Source organism: Periophthalmus magnuspinnatus, chromosome 23 (assembly GCF_009829125.3).
Source record: "Periophthalmus magnuspinnatus isolate fPerMag1 chromosome 23, fPerMag1.2.pri, whole genome shotgun sequence".
Lineage (NCBI taxonomy): Eukaryota > Metazoa > Chordata > Actinopteri > Gobiiformes > Gobiidae > Periophthalmus > Periophthalmus magnuspinnatus.
The window spans coordinates 18,290,340-18,317,725 of record NC_047148.1 but is presented as its reverse complement, the minus strand read 5'-3'; the positions used below and the strand labels follow the sequence as shown (position 1 = coordinate 18,317,725).

Sequence of the window (27,386 nt, the reverse complement as noted above, 5' to 3'; positions counted from 1 at the left end):
AACAACTAAAATAAAATTAATTCATTCATTAAAAGAAGATTGTACGCACACTTAGAATTTTTGATGGAGGCTAAATCTTGATCTGTTGATATTTCTGGACAATATCTTACAGAAAGGTTGACCCTATTGTTGTGTTTCTGCTGTGTCGACAGTTTTATAACATCCTTTACCACAAATGATACTTTTTGTGAAGCTCAAATACAATTTTGAGGCTGGAAAACCTAAAAAAAATCTCTGTAATAGACAAGCACAGTATTTCTGCACTGAAAGTTATCATTTTAGTTGTATTTTTTTTGTTCAAATTGCTTAAAATGATCTTAACAGCTGTCAGTTAGTCAAAGTATTATGTTTATTATTCTTGCGCTTCCAGCCATCTTCACTTTATTGTCTATGTTCTATATCTTTAAGGGACGACTTCAAAAACTCCCAGAATACCTCACCTGCTTGTTAATCATTGATAACAGAACATTTAATACCAGATTACATGACTACATAAAGCCAAGGACTAGTAACATCGAAACTGAGACGAGAAATCTGGAATACACTTCAAGGAAAAGCAAAACTGGATGCACTGGTGACATAATCGCAATTTAATAATCTGGTTTTATTGCTTTTTAAACATGGAAAAGCAGCATTTTAAAGGGTCTCTAGCAGCAGAGAGAGCAGCAGAACTCTTGCATTCAGGTGGTATTACGTCTAAGCTCACACGATGCTGTCACATACAAGTTATTTTTGGGAGAAGTCAGCGTGCCATAAACAAAAGCACCCAGTGGAACATGTCAGACCATCTCCACAGGTTGTAAGAGGTGGTTGTGTTACAGCAGCAAATGACCAGTAATCTAGGCAAACGCACATCATTTACGTAAACATCCTTTATTTAAAAGAAAATACTCTTCTAAAAATGAGCATTTCACTACGAAACAAACATTAACCAAACAATAAAATAAAGACAGAAAACACCAAATGGCATAAACGGTCAAAAGGTAAAACTGGCTGCAGAAATCTTGCCACAATATTGACAAATCTGAAAACACAAAGCAGTGCAGAAGTGTAAAAAAGACAAGCAGAGATCCATTTGAAGGGATAAAACTTCATTATTACACCACATTCATCTGTTTGTAATTGTTTTTAACACTGTAAACATGTGAAAAACATGGTATATAGTTGTTTACCTCGTCTTTTTATTTTATTTTTTTTACATATTACATAATCTACAAAAGCAGCCAGGCATTCTACATTCATTTATAAAGAAAACACTTCACACATAATAGAAAAAACCCTGCATTTAGCAAAGCACAGTGATGAGACCTTCCATGTATAAATGCATTTCAGATCTATTTTCCCCATTTCATTACATTAGGATGTTGTGCTGCATTTTCAAGAATAGAGCACTCAACATGTTCAATCTACTGAAAGGACTAAACACAACTCTGTATTGACACAACTCTGCACACGCCTCTCTAGCTAAACAGAAATATTTGATAAGTAAAAGTGAGATTTAGTGTTGGCAGAGGATACAGTTTCAGTAGTAGTTCATAAGTAGGTGCCACATTTTGTTTTTTATTCTTAAATCTGGGACACCTTCTCCAGATCTTCCATAATCAGATCCTCATTTGTCTGTGCGCTTTTCCCAGACAAACACGTTTTATCCTGCAACATGCAATTCCCGTTCCCAAACATGGCTGTCACATCATGCCTTTCTGTTTCGGACCTGTTGCCCGTCGGAGGCTGAAGGGGGAGCACGGCATTCCTGTGGATACGGATGGATCTGGACCTCCGCCTCTCCATGTCCCCCGTGCACAACTGGAACTTGAAAGCCGCTTGGAAGCCTCTGCGGAAGTTCTCATTGAAGAAACCGTAGATTATTGGATTGATGCTGCTGTTGAAGAAGGCCAGCCAGTGAGCGAAAGGATACACATAGATGTTTATAATTCGATATTGGTGTTCTGTCAGGCTGGCATAGTCGCTCAACATCATCAGTGTCCATAATGGCAACCAGGAAAGGATGAAGAGGAGAGCCACAACCAGCAGCATCATGATTACACGCTTTTTCTTTCTTGTTATAGTGTGACGACTGTCTGTGCTCGATTTGTTCTTTACACTGCCACTTCCATTTTCATTCCCGCTTCCTCTCAGCGGGGGTATGGCTGTATTGAAAAGGATAAAACCGATACGAGCATACATGATAACAATAAGGCTGAGCGGAGCGAGGTATATGTTGGCAAAAAGCACAGTAGTGTAGATTTTTCTCATCTCCTGGTTGGGCCAGTTTTCTCTGCACCAGTAGAAGGGACGGGTGCTGTTGTCATGGCCCGAAACGATGAGGAAGTTCTTCTCCTTGGTGACCTGCAGCATGACCCCCGAGGGACACATGATGAACACCGCCAAGACCCAGATAATGGCTATGATCATCTTAGAGGTAGCAATGGTCAGCTTTTGTTTAAAAGGGTAAACAATGCAGCGGAACCTAAAGACAGACAGAAATACATGAGTTGCTGGTAAAATAATATAGTAGTAATAGAAATAAAGGTGCCTACTGTGTCAAATAATGTGTTTATACAGGTTTTTTAAGTATTGTCTAATATAAAAATCTGATAAATAGGCCTAGCAAATGAAAAAACACAACCTTTTTAAAATTACAAATCATTGCTTTCTAGTTTTATTACAAATCATTACTTTCTAGTTTTATTACAAATCATTAATTTCTAGTTTTATTACAAATCATTGCTTTCTAGTTTCTCATTAGACAACAATAAACTGTCCTAAACACATTTTTCAGATCACAATAATAAACTAAATACTGTGGAATGTCGCTTTACAGCCACAGAAATGCTCTTAAACGTGTCAGTTAGACTATGATCAGGCTTAAAAAACAACTTAAGTGCTTAGACGTTGAGTAAACATAAAGTCGTGCTGCTTAATTAACCCATTTCACAAGAATAAAACAAGATTTTTCTTCTCTCATTACGTACCTATCAACAGCAATGGCCACCAGAGTGAATACAGACGCTGATACTGAAATCCCTTGGACCATTCCACTCAGTTTACACACCACACTTCCAAAAGGCCATCCTAAAAAAAATACAACAATTATTACATCTGAATTGACCGACATGCTCATTTTGCACGTGAGAATCTTTACCTGTGATAATATTGTCCACGAGTGTCGTTGGCATGCAGAAAATGCCCACCAACAGGTCACTTATGGCCAAGTTGAGGATGAAGAGGTTTGTGACGGTGCGCATATTCCTACTCCGGAGAACTATGAAACACACTATCCCATTCCCCACCATACAAATGAGGAAGATGAAGAGGTAGGATATGGTGAAAACTGCAGCGATGGAGGTCTTGTGGAGGTAAAAGTCTACAAAGGTTTTGTTCTGGGAGCTTAAGGTGTCTTCATGAAGCCACAAACTGCTGGACAAATTTGTGGCTTCCATTGAATTGTTGATTGCAGTCATATTTATGTCTGAAACGATAATGGAAATGTAGGTTTTATTTTATGCACACCTGTATTCATAGCATTTATGTTTTATTGTGCATTTATTAACTGCATTAATACACATAAATAAAGTCTATTTTATTTCAGTATGGTTTTCTCAATCAAAAAACAATACATTTCAACTTTAATTAGTAATAAAGTATGTCTAATTGCATGAGATATGATTTTGGTCTGTTGTTCTACTCTATTGTATCTGTTGCACTGATCAATGTCAATGAATTCATTAAATAAGTTACATATTTACAATTAATTGAATCATTTTTAATCAATTGAAACTAAACTGAACTAAAGCAACTGAAAAACACAGTGTTATTAACAGGAGCTCTATGCATTTTTACAGTACTGATCATTACTGACAACGGATATAGGTAATTGCATGACATTACCTTAGAAGATAGAATCCCTGAGTGTCTTCTTTGTGTCCGCACTGGCTGCTCTCCTCCCTGTTACGCTCCCTGTCCACCGCTTCAATCCCTAGATGACAAAGAGGCAATGAGATTCAATCTGCAGATGAGGCTAACTGGGCGTTTCAAGAGGCTGGCAGCAGCACATGACAGGAGGTGTGGGGGGTGTTAATAAGATGGCATGTTACAACCTCCATTCTGTTACATGCACAGTTAACTATGTAATTAATGTCAACACACACACGAGCGTGGACACACATGAACACACACACACACCCATGCACAATATCAAAACATCTAAAACATCAAGACATCTAAAACTAAACTGTGCAAATGTACATGGCCCTATCAGCCACTAGGGGGCCCCCAAAACTTATCCACTGCCTCATGTTAACTGTTAGATTTTCATTTTAAATTTCATAAACCTGATCTATGTTTGTCCAGAGATGGGAGGTAAAACAAAACAGAACAAATCAAATATGGCTTTTACTGATAACAATTCTAAAGCTAATTTATTGTTAATTACAAAATGCGACTGTAAGTGTCATTGAAAAGCTTTGTGCATTAAACAAGTTCATTATGTTCAGAAAAAGGACATATTTCTGTTCAAATTATTATCCATCTGGGTAAACTATGTCTTTATGTGTAAATATTGTGATTGTAAATGTATGTTGCAATATGATATATGAAAATGCACAAAATGACTCAACTCTTGCCCAAAGAAATCCAAGGTATTCCATTTTATTTTGCACTTACTGTATGTGTTAGCCAACCCAAGATGGAATGTCTAATTTTGCAGTATTATTTGTTAGTTTTCACGATTTTCATGGTATTTATTAATGCAAATAAACGTGCCAGTGCAGAGATCGTGTGCAGTGATTGAGGAGCAACACCCACATCATTAGATTGTGCAATGGACATGAATAATCTAATGTGAATGCATATTTCACTATAGGTCATTTAAGGTCCCCCAAAATGATCTTTCCCAGAGCGCCACAAAGCTAGAAACGGCCCTGGATAAAAACAATATGTAATGTAGTGGCTATAAGGATGTAGCCTATAATTTTTACATTAAAATATGGTATTCTTATTGCTGTTATAGCCATGCATTCCCTGTTACACCGTGTAAACAAGACCCACATGATATCATTAATAAAATATGAACAAACTGGGATAGACATTACATAAAATAAATGGACTATCTAGTTCACCCTGGAGAAAACTGTCTAATGGCTCAGCTGAACCCAAGACTGTGATCTGACTGAGTCTCAGAACACCACCAGACTCTATTTGCTTCCTGTTAGGACTTCCCTGAGGATTTTTCACTATTTACAAGATATAATATGTTGTTTTAAAGTGATGTAATGGAAACAGTCCAAATTTTTCATCATTCTGAAAACTATGCACGAAAGGTGTCTGGTTTAATGTAGGATTCCTCCAAATGTGTCTAATTCAATGAAAATGAAGGTCTATTTACAGTAGGCTATGGACTTTCCCTTATTACCAATAGACTTACAATAAATAAATAAATAAATAAATAAATAAATAAAAAAAAATAATAATAATAATGATAATAATAATAATAATAATAATAATAATAATAATAATAATAATAATAATAATAAATACTCAACTTTTCCTTTCATCCTTGTCTCTTTAGTAGTCTTTGTTGTTTAGTGTGTTAGTTTCATCCTAGGGGGCAGTATAGTCGGTTCTTTAACAACACTGCCCTCTACAGCCTGTGTTGAGCACATGACTTTGTGCCATGAAGAACCATTGTAAACACATTCGCAGCACCTTTTATTTTAAATGACACCCTCACGAGCTGATGCCAGAGAAAAGCACTGATGTGTCGCCAAATGGGGCCATGAGAATCATTGTGCTCTGCTTTCTGTCTTGGCAAAGAAGAGCAAACTGTGATGAGTCAATTAACTTCCATTATAGCAGATCCTTTTCTTGTGATAGGACAAACTATGCAGCTCTCACTAAAGACCAATTATTTGAGATGTATGAAGTAAAAGCATTAACTTACCACTGAAATAACACACGACTGTTGTTAAGAATCATAGTCTTTTATTGATTTCAAAAACTGATCAATAATTAAAAAAGGTAATCTGCTTCACACATGCTTGTCATGTACAAAATGATTTGAACAAAAAAAAAAAAAAAAGATGCTCATTGTCAAATCAGTTGTTGTGAGTGGAGCTAAATACTGTGCTGCCTGAACACGCAGACTTGCATGGGAGACAATGAACACTTTATAAAGTCACAAAAAGTCAATGTTAAGAGATGTATTTCATTCCAAGACGATAATAAGAAAGTAAGTTTACTATTACTAATAAGAATGTCATATTATACTCACTGTTATTTCTGATTGATTGAAGAACCAAAAGATGCCAATATCCCCAACAAAAAGTCCAGTTTATGAGCTCTTCAGCACACTAGAGCCATTCAAAGAATATCACGTAATATGATCATAGTAACAGAAAATGAATGCACTTGCATTCATAAATATGGTGCAGTTTACCCAAAGTCTTTTAGTATTTCTAGTCACGCAGAGTTCAGCGTGAATATGATTCATTGCATTGATTATAACAAAGCAGGTGAAAATATTTGTTCCATTATATTTATATCAAAATATAATTACAAAATATTCTATTTGAAAACAAAACTATGTATCCGATTACAATATACATTAACATTTAATAATGAGGCAAGGCCAAAGATTCATAAAGTATTTGCTGCCAAATGTATACAAAGAGAATGTGGAAAAATGATCAGGAAAAAGTAACACATTAACTGTATCGAATACAGAAAAGGGTCTTGAAAACAACAACAATCAAACTTTTGATTTGTTCTGTGCTAAACACAAGTAAAGTGTCACATTTTAAGAGGAAGCTGATCTGGACGTAAAGGTTGTGTATGAATAACATACAGCCTTGCCTCATAACTTTTTCTAAAAGGACAATGTTATAGGGCTCATTTTTTTTGGAGTTGTGTCGTCTCCTTTGTTCAACCTAACATAAAAGACAATGCCTTCAGAAGCTGGTCCATAAAGAGAAGCTGGTCCGACTGGTCGTTGTGCAATTAGAAATGTCAAGTCGAACAATTACAGTTACAGAACACTTCCTTTCCTGAACAGGTAACTCTTTACAAGGAAGTCATTCTACATAAAAATCACATTTGTCATAAAATAGTATGATTGATTTTTGATTTTAAATCGTACCAACATTGTTTATAGGCATTCAACCGACTAAATTCAACATCTTACATTCAAATGGTTTTGAATCACAATAAATATGATAAAAACAAGCATTTAGTAAAAGAAAATAAATAAAATATATATTTCCAAACATAGTATTGCCCATGGATTCATTCACAGATCGATTTCAGAGCCCTTCTTCTGCAAAAATACATTTTCCATGGAGTCACAGTGTATTCGTATCTGAGGTGAACCTTTGGTATACGAACCCCTGTCAAGACTTGAACAATAAAAGAAAAGCATTAGCAGAAATTCAAACCTCAAATGAAATTGAATATGTCAAAGAAAAAAAAAGTTAGTACTCACCAACTCGGCCACTGTGGAAGACTCAAAGTACTGTTCAGCACGCCGAATGAGGGGTAAGGAAAATCTGCGACTCATCTCCTACGAGGAAGATGGAAAAGATTAAATATTACATGTAAATGTTTTAAATGCACTGCACTTCTTGCCCTTTTATTTTTTGTTAAATTGTTTTAACCCCACACATTAAAGCAAGATTCAAATAAACTGATATTACATTACGGAGGGAAGAAATCTGGTGAATATCAAATTGAAATGCAAGCAAACACCATATTAACACTCTTAACTGTTAATGTTAATATGGTCTGGCAATTCCAAAGGAAAACAAAAAAAAAAGGTTTTTTCTTTGTGCAGAAATTCAAAGCAAAACACAAGTAAAGTCTAGGGTACACTAATACTCACTATCCACAGATTTATTCTTCAACATGGGCTCCTGCTCCAACATGTCCATGGAAATTTTTATACTGGGGACATTTTCAAGGTAGGGATAGTCAGACTGTGGGAGGAGGGACAGTGTTAACACAGGGTCTACAGGACACTACCACTCCAAACACTGCAATAGCAACAGCCTGTTGTTGAAGTACTCACATAATCTATTTCACTATCTATGCTGCCCTTCTTCTTGTTTTTCTTTTTCTTCTCATCTTCCTTCTTCTTTTTATCCTTTTCTGGTATTACATCGTCGAGATAACTGAGATCGTGTTGAGAGAAGACATAGTCCATGGCCTTACGCACTGCGACTAATGCAAGGATCTGTTGAAATGTAAATGCAAAGTACTTAAAGCATACTTACATAAAGCCCTTTGATAATTAAGGATCAGTTCTTACCATGACTGGGAATATAATAGCGGCCACAGTCGACTTGAGTACCCAAAGCAGAGCTAGGCAAAGAGCCTGGATGAAGGTGAAGAGGTGGATTCTTCTCTGTGGTACATGACGCAAGTAGATCAGATCAGGTTGATGTTTGGCTGGCATGAGAAGGAGTTGCAACCGATCCATGAACTGAAAAATCGAATATATAAATTCAGCGATTCAAGACAGTTGACAGTGAAAAGGGTCTCATTGCAATTGGTTCATGGTTTGAAAACTCACTTGGACTCCATTGAGAGAGGCTACACCCATGTACAGAAACACACCATACAGCACAGGCATTGGGATAAACTGCAAAAGAAAAAAAGAAACAAATAAATGCTGAAATACTCCAGTTGTGCACCAGGAGGCACACCACACACAATAGTTTCCAGGTATGTCACACTTAGTTCTGCAGCAACCTAATAAGGCACCAGCTTAGAGTTAACAAGAGCTTAAAATCTAAGAACAGTTGAGCTCACATTACTTTTTTTGGTCGTTCATAATTGGATGAAGATTTGTCTTTGATGTAAAATGAGAAACTTTGCCAATGTCGTAGTTTTGCCAAAGAATGCCTAACAGCAATTCAATATTTTTTTTCCAGCAATTTTAAAACGTGTACCTTCAAAATGGGAGCCATGAAAACTGACAGTCCAGTGAGGAGGAACACGAAGATGCCAGTGACCCTTTGTTCCCTGGAAAACAAGAACCACATGTGATTTGGTGTTAAACTGCCTGATGACTGACTTTTCTTCAGTTTTCATAAAGCCTGTTGTGCAGATTTTACCATTTGCGCCATTAATGGTCACCAAAAAGTATAGGTAAGATATGTAACTGAATGATCTATGACAATCTACCACATCCAATTAACAACTAGTTTACCTGACACCCAGGAACTTTGGCTGCTCTCCAGGGGCTGATGTCTCCGTTTCCATTTTCAGAGAGTCGATGTGGGCAATAGAGATGACAGTAGCAGCCACGTACCACGGCAAACCCATGAATGAGCACACAATCATTAGGACAGCCACCCAAAACAGGTCTAAGTGATAACCTGCTCCTTTCTAGAAAAATGCAAATTAAATGATAAATGTTTTAATCATATACAAGTTAAAATAGTAGTAGTTGTTTGTGCATACCAACCTTTAGTTTGTGTTCTTTTCTGTTGACAATCACTGCAGTAATTTGTTGATCCATGAAGATAAGAATGGTAACCAGCAAAGCAGGCAATGCAGCTGCCAAATACACCCACCAAGGGTTTCCTCCAAAAGGAGTAACGAACCACCCTCTCTTTGGACTTGTAGGCTGAACACAAAGAAAATGGAGTGAAATTAGTGAAATAAATATGCAAAGAAATCCAGATGATAACACTTCATCTCAATCTCTTCAATGCCCTGCTTTTCACATGAAAACAAATCTTTTGTGCCACAAAGCATGCTCTATATCTGCTGCTATTCACAGGCCCATGTTCTCACATCACCTGTAATCAAGCTGTTATTTGATGCACATTCCTGTCCACAGCATCTGAGAGTGCTCTGCTCAAATGTTTCTCATCAGTTTAGGGCCAGTCTCAAAGAATAGACTGTTTTCATTTCAGGTAAGAGGTACTGCTGACTGGAAACTACAAAGGGAGCATTATAGAGGTATTTTGAGGGAATTACAGAGGCTTTCTTCATGAAACATGGATCACTGTCAGTGTTGGGGTAACCAGAAGAAGGCACACCTGGATGTTCCTTGTTTTAAGACATTGGGGTACTAGACTAAAAGAAATATAGAGCACATAAAAAATCTGTTTATACCTTAAATTCACTTGGCACAATGAGTTTTGGAGTGTCAACCCCAATCAAGGCATCCACACCACAGAAAAGAAGAATGGTTAAGATGATGGCAAAGTCACTGATGAGCTTCCTCACCTAAAAACAAAAAGCAGAATCATGTCAAAGAATTTCCCAACCTTCACCGCTGCATTCACTTGTCTTTCCCTTATATTTTGGGACAACACATGTTTAGGTCTACAACAAAAGCAGATATTGTCCTGCTGACTCTTTTTGTTATTTATCAATATCTAGGTTTTATTCCAACTCACTCTGGTAGGGAAGAAACGGCTCGTCTTGAACTTCTTCAGACCCATGGAGCAGGTGTAGGTCCCAAAGAACAAGATGAAGGACATGAGTGTGATGTCAGGCACATAGCCACACGTCTCACCAACTAACTGGCCACCGTATTTCGAGCACTGTGTTCTGGTAAGAGACTCCCAAGTGGCATTGACTGGCTAGAAAAAGCAGGACTGTGTGAGTGAATCACAAGTGTGCAAGGCGAATAATATTTTAGCCCATACGAGTTAGAGGATCACATACCAGATCTGTACTGTTTGTCCAGGCAGAAAGATCAAGGAGTTCTGAATTGTTGCCTAGTAAAGAGAAAAAAAAACAGTTTGAGCTACACTGTTCGAGGGACATTTTAACGACTAGATCTTTTTATAGATTTTGTGTGCTGTACGTCAGCATTTCTTCTCTAAACAGATTCAAAAGTCAGCAGGCCAATTAAAAAGCAGAAGCTGACATTTATTAGTATCATTATTTACTTTCGGTTGTGTACTTGGCAAAGTAGCACAACAGTTAATGGTTCATTTGATTTTGTGAAATGTATATTTTGCAGTGACAAGGCAAGGCGACTGCTTATTGTTTCAGTTTCCTATTTAGAGACTTTTAGCCATTTAAAAAGTTAATCAGTTTTGAATTATTAATTGCCAAGTGAGTGGTCCAAACTTTTTAACATTCTGAAACCCATGGATGGAGTGAATTGAATAAACATACCAGGTACACACAGGCAGCCATACTGGGTGATGAGATTGGGATCATAGTAAGCATGAATAGGGTTATGGTGAGCCAGCTTGATCATCTTCTTAAACGCGTCATAAATGAAGATGAAGCTGATGAGAGCAGAGAAGCCTTCCTCGGTAAAACGAGTGAAGTACTGCACCAGGAAACTAGCATCTGTGGCGACCAGCACCAGACAGAACAGGGCCGACCACAAGCCTATCCACAGCCGAAACTCCAGGTAGTCAAAGTCATTGTCTCTGAGGAACCGCAAAGCAAGCAAGCAATTAGTCATGAATAATACGCACTATTAAATATGAAATGATGTGCAAATAAAAAGGATTCCAGTTTGGCGACATGGATTAAAACATTTACAGTAACAGGAAACAGGAAATGTGTATACCGGTACTAGATTTACAACGCCGATTCTGACTGATGTGGGCCTTTGCATGCTCACGATGGCTAAACATTCTACAGTCACAAATTAAAGTGAATTATTGATAAGGGAACATAATCAGCATTGTGTTCGTTTTTCTACAGTCTTCTAGTATTACCACAGCAGGGTAAAATCATGCAGTAGCCTATATTTCACTATTCAAGGCCTATTTTTTATAATATATGGGAAAACATATTGCTTAAAAAAACAAAAAAACAAAAACATAAAAGAGTAAGGTGTTTGTTTGGGTGGTTTTAAAATCGTACTTGCATGAACCTGAAAGCTTTTTGCGTTGACACTCACCGGCTGAAGTTAAACAGGAGTTTTTCGAATACAAGCACAGGGCCTGTGCTGCTGAGAATGGTAAGGGGCTGTCCGGATAACAGACAGAAAACTGCTCCTGTCAGTGCTGTGCCCAGGAAACTTTCCAGCACACCCTTTAACACACAACACACAACATGAGATTCACACCGCCACAATTACACAATAAGCATGGCCTTTACAAATGTCTAAACATAAATGACATAATTGTGCAAACTCTGCAAGAGGCTGTTTACACTATACACATCAAACAGCTGCTGGTACGGTCAATCAGGAAAGGCTTGTTTTTAATCACTCGGAGTACACAGCTAATTCTCATTTATCCGGTAAAGTGAACAGTATTTTCGCGTGGGTCATCCCACTTTTCAGGGGGCACGGAGGCATAGGCATTCTTTTACAGAGTGCTTTGAGCTAACGGGACTGGCACCTACTGCAGGAGGAGTCGGAGGTCAGTGGAAATAGAGCCATGACGAGGCGACAGTGGCTGCATAATCTGGATCTGTGGTTATTTACAGCCTCGGTAAATCCTTAAGGCCAATGAACTGCAGGTTTTCTGGGATGTCATTCTAAGCCAGCGCAGAGGTTAGCAGTGGCACCTTTCTCAATGGACAAGGCCATTCAGTGCATTAAAACACATGTGGACTTTCTTTAGAATAGTTTTAAATAGCAGCTGTAACCAATGGAAACCTCTGGAAGTCAAGGAGAGTTAGAAATGCAAAGGAGCAGAGTAGACCAATGAGAACACAAGCTGATTAAGCTGCAACGATATAGCTCCATAGGAACAGTAAGACCAAATTGTTTCCTTTGCATCTTTTCTTGTGGCTGCTGTTCTTGGCCTAACCATCAATTTTCCCAGGCTTGGAACCAAAACACTATGTTGAAAGCCTTTTGATCAGTTATGGCACAATACCAATGTGAGCCAAAATAGCTGAATGAGTGAATTGTAAATTACTATAAAAGCAAGGCGTAATTTAACAAGGATATACCTGCATATTTTCTGTAGCATCGCCAAGCAAGCCTCCAAAGGTTATGGCATTGGTGACGGTGCCAAGGTAAATGAACAAGATGGCAGAAAGAGACTGAATATGCAAAGCATCATAGAAGTCACTGGCAAAAAATGGCAACTTGCGTTTGATATCCAGGACGAGGCCACCACAAAATCTATAAAATGGGACAATACATATTCACACACCAAGACTTTAAAAGATGTACTGAGGAAAAGTGGATTCTGTTTTTACTTATTTGTGCGTTGCAGCTCCTCTCCAACCTGATGTCCTCCTCCACCTCCACCTGCTCCACCGTGCCCTGCATCATGGGGAGCATCTCCATTCATATGAGGGGGATCTCCTCCAGAATACATGTTCTTTCTGAAATGTTGAGCACATTTGAAATGAGATACATCCAAATATATACATATCTGTAGAAAGTCTAAAGACTGACTGTTCTGTTACTGTTTATAATCATGTGTATAGGATTTGAAGACATGCATCTTTAATGCTCACTAGGAATTATCATGGGTTAAGTCATGTGGATTATCTCACAGACCTCTTGTCTGATGAGGGCAGAGATTTAGGGGGCTCTATCCTGATGTCAGGGTCCCATTCGCCAGGAGGGAGAACAATGACCTCATCAAGGAACTCCTCAATCCCAGCCAGCAGGTCCTGTCTGTTCTTTGCCTTGTAGGCAATGTCATGAAAAACCTAAGGGAGGGGGAAATATATTGAATTTTTAATTCTGTAAAGATCTTGATCATGATACTGCATCACACGGTTAGCTTGGTTAGATAATGCCATATTCATTCTGTCTTCAAATCTCAGAAATTTAATTTAAAGCAACATTTTGTGCGCTGTCACAAACTAACTTTACCCATAATTTTTATCTGTTGCTAATAGCTTAATTATAATCGGACAATTTCTTAGAAGCGAGACGAAAAAGCCTTCATTAATGTCATAAAAAACATTCAATATTTTCCCCTTGAAACAACAGATTTTACATTCTATGTGTAAACTACATATAGTTTACTACACGTAGTTATAATATATATAAAATGTAATATGTTTGTTAATGTTATGCCAACAGCTCATAAACTGACATGTAATTGCAACTTAGTGATACATACACATGTGTACAAATCATCTTTTTATAAGATGAATGAATTTGTATGTGGTCTCTGTCAAATATAGAATAATCTAAACTAAACTAGTAATGTTTCATGCCTATAGTGTCACCCTGACAAGTCAAAAAGGCAAACACTGATAACCTATGACCACAGGAAAGCATGCAGAGAATAAAGTTTAACCTGCGGAAATCCTGAAAAACATTTCCTACTCAGAGGCATTGACATACAAGGATTTAATGACACAGGGAACAAAGATGACCTGACAAAAATTTAGCATGTAGAGGAAGAAATACAACAAAAGCTACACCAAACAAAATATATCAAAACATGCATCATGCCTGGACACGATAATAAACTTAAGTTAAACAAACCTCATCAGACATCAGAGTTGCTATGGCCCTCCCAATCTCATGATAAGACTTTGCTTTTCCTTTGGGACCCAAGAGGACAAACAGGAACCTTGTATGGACAGAAATATAACATTATATGTATATACACATTTCTTTGATTATCCATTGATGAGTGGTATACCTTGTGGGCACAGGGACCTCAGTTAAAGCCCCCAGCATGACTGCCTGTTGCAGCCGAACAAATGCCACAAAGGGAGTTTCCAGGAAATCCACTTCTCCTACCAGTACATTTGAAGCTTCAGCATCACGTGGGAGTTTCTTCATAAACTTGTTCTTCAGCTAGATTAAAAAGGAAAGGACTTAAATATTGCAAAACATTTAAATGACATTATAATTAGTCATATCTACATTATAATTCCTACAGTGACAATAACAGTGGCGGCCATTTTGAGATTCATTTATTTCTGCCATAGACTTTTATATTCATTAGCCATCACATAGCTGGTCGGCCTCCGACATCCCTTTAAAATCTTAATATTTGAATTTTCCAAAAAGTCTGTGAAAAAAGAATGAAAAATACACTTTTGGAAGCTTGACTGGTTTCTAGGAGGCTGGGACTGTTCCACCTCCATGGAGAACACTAGTGAGCGCCCAACAAGATATAGATTGAACCCAGGGCTGATTATAACCATTATAATTACTGTTATTATACCATTATATACTTAAATCATACAACTTCACCTAAGACTTCAAATACAAGCCAAAGTGAATGTGAGGAAACTGAGTAGTGTATAGGAAAAAGATGGCAGACACTGAGCTTTTGTTACTGTTCAGCAGACCAAGCCAAGGACTTCTCTGCCAAAGCACAAGGCTCACACGAGCACTGACAAAGGTCATTTAATGACTAAGCACACTGTCTCTTTGTTAGTGGAAACCTTCAGAGCCAGCAGAATGAAGAATGGATATAAATGTACCTGATCTTTTTCTGGCTTATCTGAGAAGTCACTCAAGCTGTTGGATGTGAGGTTTCGGTGGGCAGGGGTTGGACTACCTGCAGAGGCAAGACAAGCTTAACTTAAAATCATAACAAGAATTTGGCTAAATAGTAATATTATAGAAAAATAAGGGTGTTGATGCATTTTATAGCCAGAAACAATAGGAAAGACTATGCAAAAGGGACTGAATGCTAGATTGCACAATTTTAAACTACTTTCCTTCTATAGAAACGATTAAAGTGCCAATTGACCATTATCGTTTAAATCTTCTGTGACCTAGAAACTGTTAAAAACTACTGCAGCACTCTATTGCTCATATGGGAAGGAATGCCGCAACCTCACTTACAGAGGTATCCCATGCTGGAGCTTCTTATGACCTCCTCACATGGCTCCTCTGACTCTTGAGGGGTTAAACAAGGCACATGCTCATGAGGGTTGCGTACTACAGATAATGACCGTTAGGCAAGAAGACAGGGACAGCAAAGGCGAAAAGAGGGAGGAAAAAAGAAAACAGAAAGATTGTGAAACGAGTCCACAATGAAACAAGTTCAGGAAGTCAAGACAAATCTGAGGTTTTAATTTACCATTTTCAGGGTTAGAAAACAGTCTACTTGCGCTTGAAACACTTTTGCCAATGTCTGCAAGTGAACGCAAGTTGGATTTCTTTGTTTGATGCCGGTGTTTTCTCAGCAAAGTGTACATGACCTTCTCCTTCAGGTCAGGCTTCAGCTGTCCACTCTCGATCTGGCTGTCTGTGATCACCTCTGTTATAAACGAAATGGATCGACAAATATAGTGGGCTTCAAGAAAAGAGTCCAAGTTGAAATATTTGGCGACTTACCAACAACTTGAGGCAGTGTGGTGGCTTCCAGGTCAAGCATGATTGTACCCTGCTCAATACATGTCTTGAGTTCCATCAGACTGTGTAGGGACAGTGTAGCCACATGGGGTTTACTCCAGCGCTCTCCACCTTTCTCCACTTTCTCCTCAAACTTGATCCATCTAGAAAAAAAATAATGATTACATAAAATTGCTAGGTCGACAGATGACTTCTAGGGAATTTAAATATTGGACAGGCATGTGAACTGTTTGAAAAACAACTGTTGCTCCTATATGGGCCACAGACAAAAGGCGACATGAAGGGGTTCTTGTTTCTTTACTAAACACTTTCGCTGTTGTGAATTGGCTACAGTTCACATGATAGGAATGGGGGAAGCATAGAAAAAAGAAATAAATCATCAGACATGTAAACAGACATGTATAAATGCATGTAGGCATGTCTGGGTCTTGCTACATCTGACTGCAAACAGGCGGAACTATAGGACAAAGGGCCATTTTGTGAGCACTGTGGATGGGGTTTCTTGTGGGGATAAAATGACCCTCTGGCTACGACTATGTGCCATACAGAGGACAAGAAGAACACTGATCTCATCCACCTGCTTCAGTAACACCATCTTTAACCAGTGAAAGTAACAGGCACCTGCACAACTCTACCTGACCACATTCAGTAACACTGTTTTGCTGCCTATACTGAATTATTCCAAACATTTAACAAAAAAGATGCTGCATTGTTAACCCTTTATGTGCCATCTAACGCTGCACCAAGCTTGTGGAAAAAAATATATAGGATATTGGATATAGGATATTGGAAACAAAATATATAGTTCAAGTGTTCTATTTATGGAATAAATGACATTCTCATTTATTAAAAGTTCCATTGTTTCAACTATAAATACAAATCTCAAGCGCTTACTCTAGTTGTGGGTGTTTGTTTCACTTCCTCTGCCTGACTCAGCGTAAATCAGATAAGCACCAACTGGGTGTTCAGTAAGGTGCAGCTTTTCCTCCATGTACACAAAGACACAGTCTTTTCTCCACTACAATCTGTGTTTAGCATTGGAGGTGTGGCTGGAATTTACTGTTGTAGCTAACCTGGCCGTCTCCTTCCACTCCATCTCCTGTCCATCCACAGACAGTAGTTCATCCAGCTCAGTGAAGAGCTGTGGAGGCGGAGGGCCATCATCGTCTTCTCCCAGGATAAACCTGATTCTCTCAGCTGGAGAAACTGCAAGAAAATAAAGTATAAGATTAAAAGCAACTTTAAGTTGCTTGTTTATTCTGTATACAATTTCTGCTAAAAATATAGTATTATACCACAGAATTACGGCAAACAATGCCCCATGAATGAAACCTAGGTGATCATAATTGTTGATGGATCATTGGATTTACATAGCACCTTTCAAGACGCTTCACATTACATTATTCATTCACTCCACACTTGGTGGTAAGCTACTATTGTAACCTGAGCTGCCCTGGGCCAGACTGATGGAAGCGAAGCTGCTAATCTGCGCCATCGACCTCAACCACCACTCAGGCACGCACACACACACACACCAGATTCATATTACGCAATGTGGGTGAAGTGCCTTGCTTAAGGACACAACACTGGCACTCCACTGTGGCCCCTGATGTGACCCAGCGGTCTCCCATCCAAGTACTAACCAGGCCCAGCCTTGCTGAGCACCTGAGATCTTATGAGATCAGGGCATGACAAGCAGGTATGGCTTAAGTAACACTATGGTGACAGATTTCTCAGGGAAATTAGATGTGCAAGAGTGTAAAACATGATATTCATCAAGCGCCAAAAAAAAATGTTTTAAGCATGGGCTAATGATACACCATAATATAATTTCAGTCAAAAAGATAGCAGTGATATGAAGAGACAACAAGTGAGTGACTGAAAAAAGGATTTGTTGTAGACATTATTTATGGATATTATTAGTAATAAAGGCCAGCTATTGAAAGGTATTCGGTGGGAGCCGATAAACTACGAAAAACAACTTTCTCAGGTACATTTTTTTCCAAATGCAATTACACTCTTTTTTCTGAGGTCCAGGCTGTATGTAATGTGTTATTCATTAGGAAAAACACACTGTTGTCCCTTCTGAGAAGTTGTGCAACTCATAATTGATGAGACAAAGTGCAAGGTAAGAGAGTTAAGGAACATTTCCATTCCTTGACATGGTATTGGTGCCTTTAAACTCTTAATCCTCCACATGTATCCAGGCTTTATTTAGGTAGCTTGTTACTAAAATAGTAGCTGGACATGTTTTACTGCTGTAGAAAGGTTGATCTTAATTACTTAAAACTAAAAAAAGAATGTTCTTAAGGTGGTGGTCAAAAAATGTCTAAGAGTATGTTCACACTTGTCCTGCTGTGGCACAGGTATGAGAGCCCGGTTTAGTCCTGAGGCAGACTTTGTTTGGTCCTGTTCTAGTCCTGGGTTAGTCTCTTGACTTTCTAGGTTTAGGTCAGGGTTTAGTCCTTGGTTTAGTCCTTGTTTAATAACAGTTTTTATGTGGTACATTTGCACGTTTGAGCACACCCTAAAGCACCATCATAGCAGTTAACCCAAAACATAAAAACACACAATTTTCCCTTATTGCCATGGGGTCTTTCGCACTCGCAGAACTTGACTTTTAACTTGGCATTTTCCACAACACTATGTGTGCTTTTCAAGTTCACGACTGTTATCAATGGAAACCACACTTTTGTTGTAGTTACACACATGTTCAAGTGGACAGCTTCACAGGGTCTGGTAAAATAAACAGTATTATGCTGCTTCATAAAGATGGCAAAACAGCAAAACGTGCACCAGGCTCTAATCACTGTGCCTATGTTGTCTGGCTCACATAACCCACACATTAAAACACCACCTATAGCAACAGACAGTGCTGGTAGTACACGTACAACTCTACCAATCTGACGCCACCAGACAACAGAGTATTTGAACCTGGGAGAGTACTTAATTCAAGTATGGGTGACAGTGAGAGTGCATTACCTAAGGTAGACTTTTTTTTGGTTCTTTTTCATTCTTAGTTTAGTCCTGGTCTATTCTTGGTTTAATCCTGATCTAGACCAGGTTTAGTTTGATGTGGTGTGTAATGTAATATATATATATATATATATATATATCCTGCATTTGTTTCCATTGTACTACTAAAAAGCTGATTGCAACACATTATGGCCCCGGAGAAGTAATAAATTAGATACAACTTATGCAGCAACTCTTATCATTCCAAAGAATGACTAAGCATACACACTGATCTGCACCTGAGTGTAACACGGCAGGATTACAGAGTTAGTGAGATAGCAGCATGAAGAGGATTACTCCAGTGCATGGGTACTCAGTGAGTAAACTGCTTAAAATGACAACAGTGCAAAACGTGTCATTACAAGATGTTTTGTCTTTTGTTGTATCCCTTATGTCTTGCTGAAGTAGATGTTTCACAAAAATGCATTAATTTTTAAGCTTACCCATGCTCAGTTTGCCTATCCATGTAACGTGTACATGTCCAAACAATAGGGCACTTGTCTTTCCATTACCTCTGCAAATAATTCATTATTTTAAATGTTTCCTACATAATGTCAATGTACATACTGCTTTGGATTTTCATTTAAGGATTAAATTATAACTATTACAACTCTAATGACTCCCTGTGGTGATTAAGATGCAATCCATCTATTGACTTTTCAAAGAAATGGCCAAAATTCAGAAGGTATTGCTCCATTTTAGTTGTGTTACATTGCCCTAAAGGATAGAATTCAAATGTTAATACACATCTCAATTGCTAGAACAAAACATTCACGTGTTCAAGGTTAAGACTGAGCCAAGATATCTAAAGACTCTTAGAATTTATCCTTCTCTAGAAACAATCATGGGATTAATGGTTATCATGCTATTTTATGAGGAAGCTTTGATATAAGACAGCATCTGTTGTGCTGCAGCATAGAAGGCCTCCCATAGTGTGTGAATGCGTTTTGTTTATCTGTATAATTTTATGACTATGGGAAAACTGTATACAAAAATAATCATTTACTACAAACCTATAGATTGGAAGGCTCTTAAGTCAAAGTACTGTATAAAACACCACCAAGCAGCATAATTTTCAGATTAACATGATTATATTAAATCTGTTAATAAAAGGTTTGAGGTTTTGGTTTTGGCACCAGCTTGGTCTGCTTGCAGAACTGGTGAATGTGCTGATACTCACTGAGAGGTTTGAGGACACTTGAAACACAGTCATCTGCATTGTCTCCATCTGATTTGTATCCCTCTGTGGTGTGTTCTGTCCTTTCTTTCTTCTCTTTATGGCTGGACTTGCGCCGGTGGCGCCTCCTCCGGCGGTAGCTCTTAGGAACATGCACTCCAATGTACACAGTGTGGTGACCTGCCCAACAAAACAGATTTCAGCAGTGAGTACAGACGATGTAGATGCGCTGGTTAAAGAAAGTAATCCTTGTTGTACAATCTGTCTGAGCACTTTAACAACATAAACACAAGACTTTTGTCACGGAACAAGGCACATTCTTTGACACATTGTTCCATGAGGCTTACATAATACAGTTGAGTGATACACTTCTCTGGAGGATCATCAATCAGACGTAGCTGTAAACTATCACTTCCTATAAGCTCATACAGGAAATGGCAACTGAATGTCAGGAAGTCATTACTAACAACAACAAACTTGTTGTACATAAGAGCGTCAAAATAATAGATTGAAATACACATGAGAGGTTACACTATTGCACTAAAACCAGCAGTATGATGAGTAATGAATGTGCTCAAAATACTCTTTAATGACTTTAATAGTAAAACTGTGTCACAGTAACAAACTTAAACTGAAAACAAAAGCATTTATGATAGCAACTTTTTCTACATTTTACCAGTGATATTTCTTTTATATATTAATATGCCATAGTATGGATATAGGTTAATTTGCAGCACTAGTCCATGCTAATCTTTTTACATACCTTCTACCTCCTCTTCATCACAGACATGCTTGACAAAGGCTGCTCCTCTGTCCAAAACGGCTTCATCCTCCACTCTTCAAGAAACAATCAAGCGCAAGAGAAACACTGTCACATTTTATAACTACTTTAATTAAAAACTGGTCTATTCTATAACTGGGGAGGCACTGTCAAAAGGAAAAAAATAAACTTTAAAACTCTGGCTTAGCTATGGGTAGATGTAGCAGTACTGTAAACATTGTCTGGGAGGACACTACATATTATATTCCCAAGTGAATGCCTATCATATCTTTGGAAGAGACAAAGGAAGAAAAAAAAGGACAAAGTTGCACAAATTGGAGTCTCAGTAATTAAACCTCCACCAACTAGAGACAACGTATTGACACAAATCTATTGTTTTCAAATAAAAGTTTCTGACAAGGCACTGAATTCCAGTTTATACAGTTGCCTACAAACACAAGTGACAAACGCATATTTGTTTATTATATAGCAGGGTCAGGATGTGTTGTCTGAGCACATGTCATGCTCCACAGGGCTTGAGGAACTGCTCACAGTAGCAGCTCAAGTTGCACGTTTACTACTGGCCCCATGTGACGATTTTACCACGTCTACACAGAACACAGACACCCTTATAAAGCAAAGCCAACACAAAATACAAGGATGCACTCCGAATGCACCATTAACAATCCTGGATGGGAACCAAATTCCCAAGAAGATACAAAAGGTCCAAGAGATAGAAAATAAATTAAATATTGGCTACCACCTTCATGAAATCTTCAAATCCTTAATCCTCGCTCTACAAATATGAAACTGTACTATAGGTCAACTGATTCAGATGAACATTAGTCACAGCGGTCATCTCCATCTCATCCTAGGTGCCCCTCGTTGACCTCATGGGGCTAAAGCTGACAGTGCGTGAGGAGACTGGATCAGTCGCTCAAGATCAGGGATCATCCCAATCTCTTTCAGAATGATGCGTACAACCCCAACAGCCAGGTTAAGCCGCATGTGGTCACAATCAGAAACTTTAGAATATCACTTAGGGTTTTATATGTTGTTGTTTATATGTAAGTCTACAATAATCTCAGTGTTTTATTCTGTGCATGCTCAATGATAGTCAAGTTTATAGTAATGTGTTCTGAATGGAAGAGGAAACTGCAAGATGCCTTTTTGCTGAAAAAAGGGAAAACACATTGAGTAGGTAGAATTTGTAGTTAGTTTCAAACAAAAGGAGAGAAAGATAGCAAGGCTTGAGGGTAAAAAATATAGGCCTACGAGTGGAAAGAGTGGAGTAACCTGAAGAAAGCTGTGATTCACACCGCCTTCAGTGTCCACACCTGTGATAGAGAAACTCACTCATTCGTTTGAAATGTGCATCAAAGACAGACGCACACTGGGCATTCCCGTGTAACACAAAGAAGCAAAAGAAATGGGAATAGGCTACATGTTTCCGCGTTTGGCATCGGCGTAATTGCGCAACGTTGACGCACAGACTCGCCAAGGTTCAAATATACTCTTCTGCGTAAAGCCACATGGTGAAGGGGGCACATGCTCCCTACACACGGCTTTATTCATAAAGTTGCTGCCGAGCCACGTAACCGCGTCTCTGTAATTCAAAGTGACAGCTTCTTGGATAAATAGATTACCGAGCCGTTCAGAGCAGAGAATGGAGGTAATGCTGGGCTGTCGAAATGTAGATGGTACACACACAGAGAACACGTAAAGTGCTAAGGAATGGGATAAGAAAGACATTTTATTATTCAAATACGTAAAAATGGATCTGAAATATACATCAACAGTGACATGACTGAGCAGAAAGTTGCCACCTGGTCAAATGAAAGCGCAAAATGTGTCACCTACTCCAAAACTTTACATGTTGAGTAGAGAAAAACAAACAACAAAACACTGAAACTGTCCACTTACTTGTTTTTTTCCGATGCCATGGTGTAAAAGTAGAGTTGAGTAGTCGTGTCGTAGGTTCGGCTTGATCAGGTTTAGACAAACACAACAGTTGACGCGCCTCTAAAGTTGTGACTCAAAAAGTGGGGAAGTTGATCTGCTGGAGCTGCCTGACTCTACAAAAATCATCTGAAACTGCACCACACTGTCCTCATAATGTGCCACACGGCGTAAACTCGTGCTGAAGAAACATCTTGATCGACATTTCTTCTCAAAGTGTGAAGAGTTGGAGCGCAGCGTGTCTTTTTTCCATATTTAAAGCCCCATCCCTCCTCCTGCTCCTCCTGTGACGCTACGGAGGGCTGGAGGTCACAAACTCCTCCTGACGCGCACAAAACACTACTGTTTGTTTGGGTTTTATTCACTTTCACTCTACCAGCCAAAACTCACTTTGCCTCCATAACAATTTTATGTAATGTCATTTAAAAAAAAATATATTATTGTATTATTAATTTGCCTTAATAACAATTTAATGCAATGTCATTTAAAAAAAATAAAAATATTGTATTATTAATTTGCCTTAATAACAATTTAATGTAATGTCATATTTTTATTTATTATTATATTATTAATTAGCCTTAGTAACAATTTAATGTAATCTCATATTTTTATTTATTTATTATTCTATTATTAATTTGCCTTAATAACAATTTCATGCAATGTCATATTTTTATATATTTATTATTATATTATTAATTTATGATGAGTTCCTTGATGTTTTGTTATTATCGGGATTATTTATACCTTCAATTATTTAATGACATTATACTTTACTGTATTGTTAATAATACTGAGTAACAAAAACATAATTATTACTTTATTTATTGTTTTAAGTGCCCATTTTCATTTATTTTATGTAAGACAATATGCATTTTAACTGTTTACCTTACTATTAATATACCATCAATTATTTAAAGAGATTCTTTACTATATTGTTAATAATACTGAATAAAAAAAACAAAACATAATTATTACTTTATTTATTGTTTTTAAGTGTCCATTTTCATTTATTTCATTTTAACTGTTTACCTTAATATTAATCTTACAAATGTTTGATTGTTTGAACTAGGCCTATTACAATACATTTAGCCGTTTAAGTACCCCTACAATAGGCTATATATAAAAGATTCAAATATTTAATAAGCTTTCAGAAATATTTACACATTTGATGACATGATTTGATCATTTCTCATAAATATAACAACAGTCCACATGCAATTTTAGTACATTTGTTAATAAAAAACAATTGTTTAAAAACATTTTTCCAAGTAAAAAGTAAAACATAACAGTGATAATGCGGTCAAACCAGCTCCAACTATTGAGGCCAAGTTAGTTTGTGTTCATCAAGTCTATAGTGTGCTCAAGAACTCCTTCACCTGGAAAGACAAACACAGTACTGTTACTCTAAATAACGAGACCCTTCTTAACTTATACATTAATACTCAGAAAATAGGACAAGAAATCTTTCACATCGTGCCTCACCTTTTCAATCATGTCTGTGCCTTTGTTTTTATTACGTGCAAACTCTTCATTTACGTCAATTGTCAAAACAGGCACTTCGCTGAGATACTCAAATTCCATGCTATCAACATAACAAATATAAAAGTTCAATTTGATTATGGTTTCATCCAAGCATGTATTCGTGGAAAATGTGCTTACGTCATGGTCTTGTGCTGTAGCCAGCTCTCATGTTTAAAGTGAAGTTTCTCCAAATATTCCAGAGGGATCTCTTGCTCCTCCTCTCTGCCTCTTAAATGTAATCGTTCCAAGCATTTCTATAGAATAAAATACAAAATACATTATTAGGCTATTAAAACAACATAGGTTAACAAAGAAATCATGTTATAATACCTCTGGAGTTGCTCTGAGATACACAATCCCATCTAATTCTATGTGTTTGCCAAACTGAGAATGAAGCCAACTGTGCCAGTCCTGGTAGACGGACCATTCTGTGTCATTCATGCACTCGCTCTCATAAAGGTTGGACGCAAAGATGTACCTATGGCAAAGGCAAGAACAGGCGGAAAATAAAGCCAGCATTATAAATCAGTCGTGTCACGTCTCATTATATACTTCTTGTATTTGATTACTGCTGATACCGGTCACTGTAGATAGACCGCTCAAAAAACTGGACAGGGTTCTCAGCATCTCTAAGCTTCCCATTGGCCGATCGCATCTGGGCTCGGACTCGGCTGATGCAGGCGTAGCTCTGGAAAGTGTAGGCCCACCTCTCCGGCTTGTCATACATGAGCTGCAACACGTTACCTCCACTTTTCTGAGACGTGCTCAGCTCCTAAAAAACATACGTAGTTATTAGTTTAGTCTGATTGTTTAATGTAAATAACTTCACAAAATGGGTTGAAACCTGTATTGTGTATTGCATTATTATAAAGTCACAGCCTAAAATAAAGAAAACAAAGCAGAATTTGGTGAGTTAATTTCCAACAAACCAGTTAATATTAATTTGCACAGTAACTATGTCTATATCATAAATCCATTAAATAATAATAAATCAATAATATCAATACTTTAAGGCATTTTGTAGAGAAGGGCAGCACAATACACAGTTTCACCTCAATTTAGATGGATGCAATTACATTTCTGCAGTAAATTCAATAATTAATCTACTTTTTACACACACTTAAAATCTAGTTCCAATTATTATTCTCAAGTTCCCATTTAACAGGTTCAGGTTGACGGGACACAACATGGCAAACATGTCATTAATCAGCACCCTGATTATGATTAAGGCCACATTACTCAGCAGTGTAATAAAATGTACTTCACACAATGTGCTGTACTTTTACAACAGAAAAAGCCCTTTATTCTGGGTAACAATTGTTTAAAATGTTGGTCATCTTTGTTTTATTTTTTACTCAAATATAGATCAGGATATTTTGAGAGCAGTCTACAGAAAATGGCATTAAAAATAATCTCTGGAGACGTTTCCTCCAATAGTTAGTGGAGGAAGTGTTTTTCCCAAGAATGGTATGTCCATTTTCTCCAGCCTGGGACCATCTGTTGCTCTGGGGCTGTGAATGGTGTCACAAGTGCAGATATATTTTCAGATTGCAGCTGCACACCAAATCAGCACTGAACAGTTGTCACTTTGTGGAGATGGACTATCACTTTCTTACCCAAGTTTAAGAGTCTTGTACAAGAGTTTGACAATCATAGGGTTCTAGGACAGAATACTTGTAATATTCTTGACTGTACCTCAAAGTCATTGTCATTTCTTTGAACATTGCACCACCTGGCGATGGGCTCTGGCACCACCTCCCAGTCCGCGCTCTCCTTCTCCAAAAGGCGCACAAATGTGGACTTTCCCGCCGCTGTGCACAAAGACAAATCCTTCACTTGACTCATGACCAAAGGAATTATCAATCAAACGATGCACGAGCGAATCTGCAGATTGTTGTTTTACATTGTTGAGAATCATTAAGACATTTTACACTAAAACACCAAAGAGACGCGCGTCCTTACTCCTTATGCACATGCGTTTACAGAAGAACTATCAATTTAACATGCAAAACATAGAAATATAATCATCAACATAACAAAAGAAGTATTTTATAAGTTGCAAAGGTAGATCAGAACATCAAACGTACCAATGTTTCCTTCGATTGAGATGCGCTTTATTCTTTTTTCCATTGAATCGTCCAAAATTTCAGAGCGGGATCTTTTCGGCGTTAAAGACATTTTTGATGAAAGAGTTTTTCTTGTAAAAGCAGCACAAGGAGACTGTCTTGTCCAGTATCCCGCGTCTGTCTGCTTGTTTAAACTTTGGCGGTAACTAAACCAATACGGAAATGATGCGCCCCTGCAGAGAGGAAACTCCACCTCCTGCGCGCTGGAGGCTGGTCTGCAGGACTCATGGATCTGCAAATACATGGTCCCCCCCCCCTTCCCATTCACTATAGATCATATGTGTGAAACTCAAGGTCCGCGGGCCAAACACGACCCGCCACATCATTTTATGTGGCCCAAGACAAAGTAAATTAAAAGGTATGACTGTCTTAAAATGTCAGTTCATCAGGGGATACACAGTTAAAACAGCCATTTTTTTTCATGTCTATGCAAATCCATATGCAATATTTGTAACTTGAATAAGTAATAAATATACAAACGGTTAATTAACAAGATTAAAACGTAGTGACATTTATCTTACAGTTACATCTGGCCCTTTGAGAGCAACCATTTTGTTGATGTGGCCCTCAGTGAAAATGAGTTTGACACCTCTGCTATAGATCACCAATAATCCA

The 27,386-nt window shown here is 37.9% G+C and overlaps 3 protein-coding genes across 4 annotated transcripts; all 3 read right to left on the bottom strand.

The window, feature by feature from the left end:
- Window positions 1–941: 941 nt before the first annotated feature.
- Window positions 942–3,987, bottom strand: LOC117392178 (neuropeptide FF receptor 2-like). Its single transcript, XM_033990197.2, has 4 exons — window positions 3,889–3,987; window positions 3,143–3,469; window positions 2,973–3,072; window positions 942–2,467 (listed from the first exon to the last, which is right to left on the bottom strand). Exons 2-4 carry the CDS (start codon window positions 3,459–3,461, stop codon window positions 1,567–1,569), a joined length of 1,320 nt encoding a protein of 439 aa, XP_033846088.1. The 5' UTR covers window positions 3,462–3,469; window positions 3,889–3,987; the 3' UTR covers window positions 942–1,566.
- Window positions 3,988–5,960: 1,973 nt separating this feature from the next.
- LOC117392177 (electrogenic sodium bicarbonate cotransporter 1-like) lies at window positions 5,961–23,457 on the bottom strand. Of its 2 annotated transcripts, XM_055231984.1 has the most exons (27): window positions 23,089–23,402; window positions 21,169–21,242; window positions 20,409–20,585; window positions 17,287–17,419; window positions 16,196–16,356; window positions 15,939–16,118; window positions 15,701–15,796; window positions 15,334–15,410; window positions 14,541–14,698; window positions 14,381–14,468; window positions 13,436–13,590; window positions 13,129–13,257; window positions 12,877–13,051; window positions 11,873–12,006; window positions 11,131–11,393; window positions 10,672–10,724; window positions 10,401–10,586; window positions 10,114–10,227; window positions 9,458–9,619; window positions 9,200–9,378; window positions 8,940–9,012; window positions 8,561–8,629; window positions 8,297–8,470; window positions 8,057–8,221; window positions 7,871–7,964; window positions 7,475–7,552; window positions 5,961–7,388 (listed from the first exon to the last, which is right to left on the bottom strand). In XM_055231984.1, the coding sequence occupies exons 1-26, from the start codon at window positions 23,106–23,108 to the stop codon at window positions 7,509–7,511; spliced, it is 3,333 nt and encodes a 1,110-aa protein (XP_055087959.1). In that variant the 5' UTR covers window positions 23,109–23,402; the 3' UTR covers window positions 5,961–7,388; window positions 7,475–7,508. The 2 variants fall into 2 exon arrangements, with proteins under 2 accessions (XP_055087959.1, XP_055087958.1); XM_055231983.1 differs by lacking the exon at window positions 15,701–15,796 and having other exon boundaries at window positions 23,089–23,457.
- Window positions 23,458–24,420: 963 nt separating this feature from the next.
- On the bottom strand, window positions 24,421–26,842 carry dck (deoxycytidine kinase). Its single transcript, XM_033990199.2, has 7 exons — window positions 26,733–26,842; window positions 26,341–26,456; window positions 25,224–25,417; window positions 24,976–25,123; window positions 24,784–24,899; window positions 24,607–24,706; window positions 24,421–24,500 (listed from the first exon to the last, which is right to left on the bottom strand). Exons 1-7 carry the CDS (start codon window positions 26,821–26,823, stop codon window positions 24,474–24,476), a joined length of 792 nt encoding a protein of 263 aa, XP_033846090.1. The 5' UTR covers window positions 26,824–26,842; the 3' UTR covers window positions 24,421–24,473.
- Window positions 26,843–27,386: the final 544 nt, after the last annotated feature.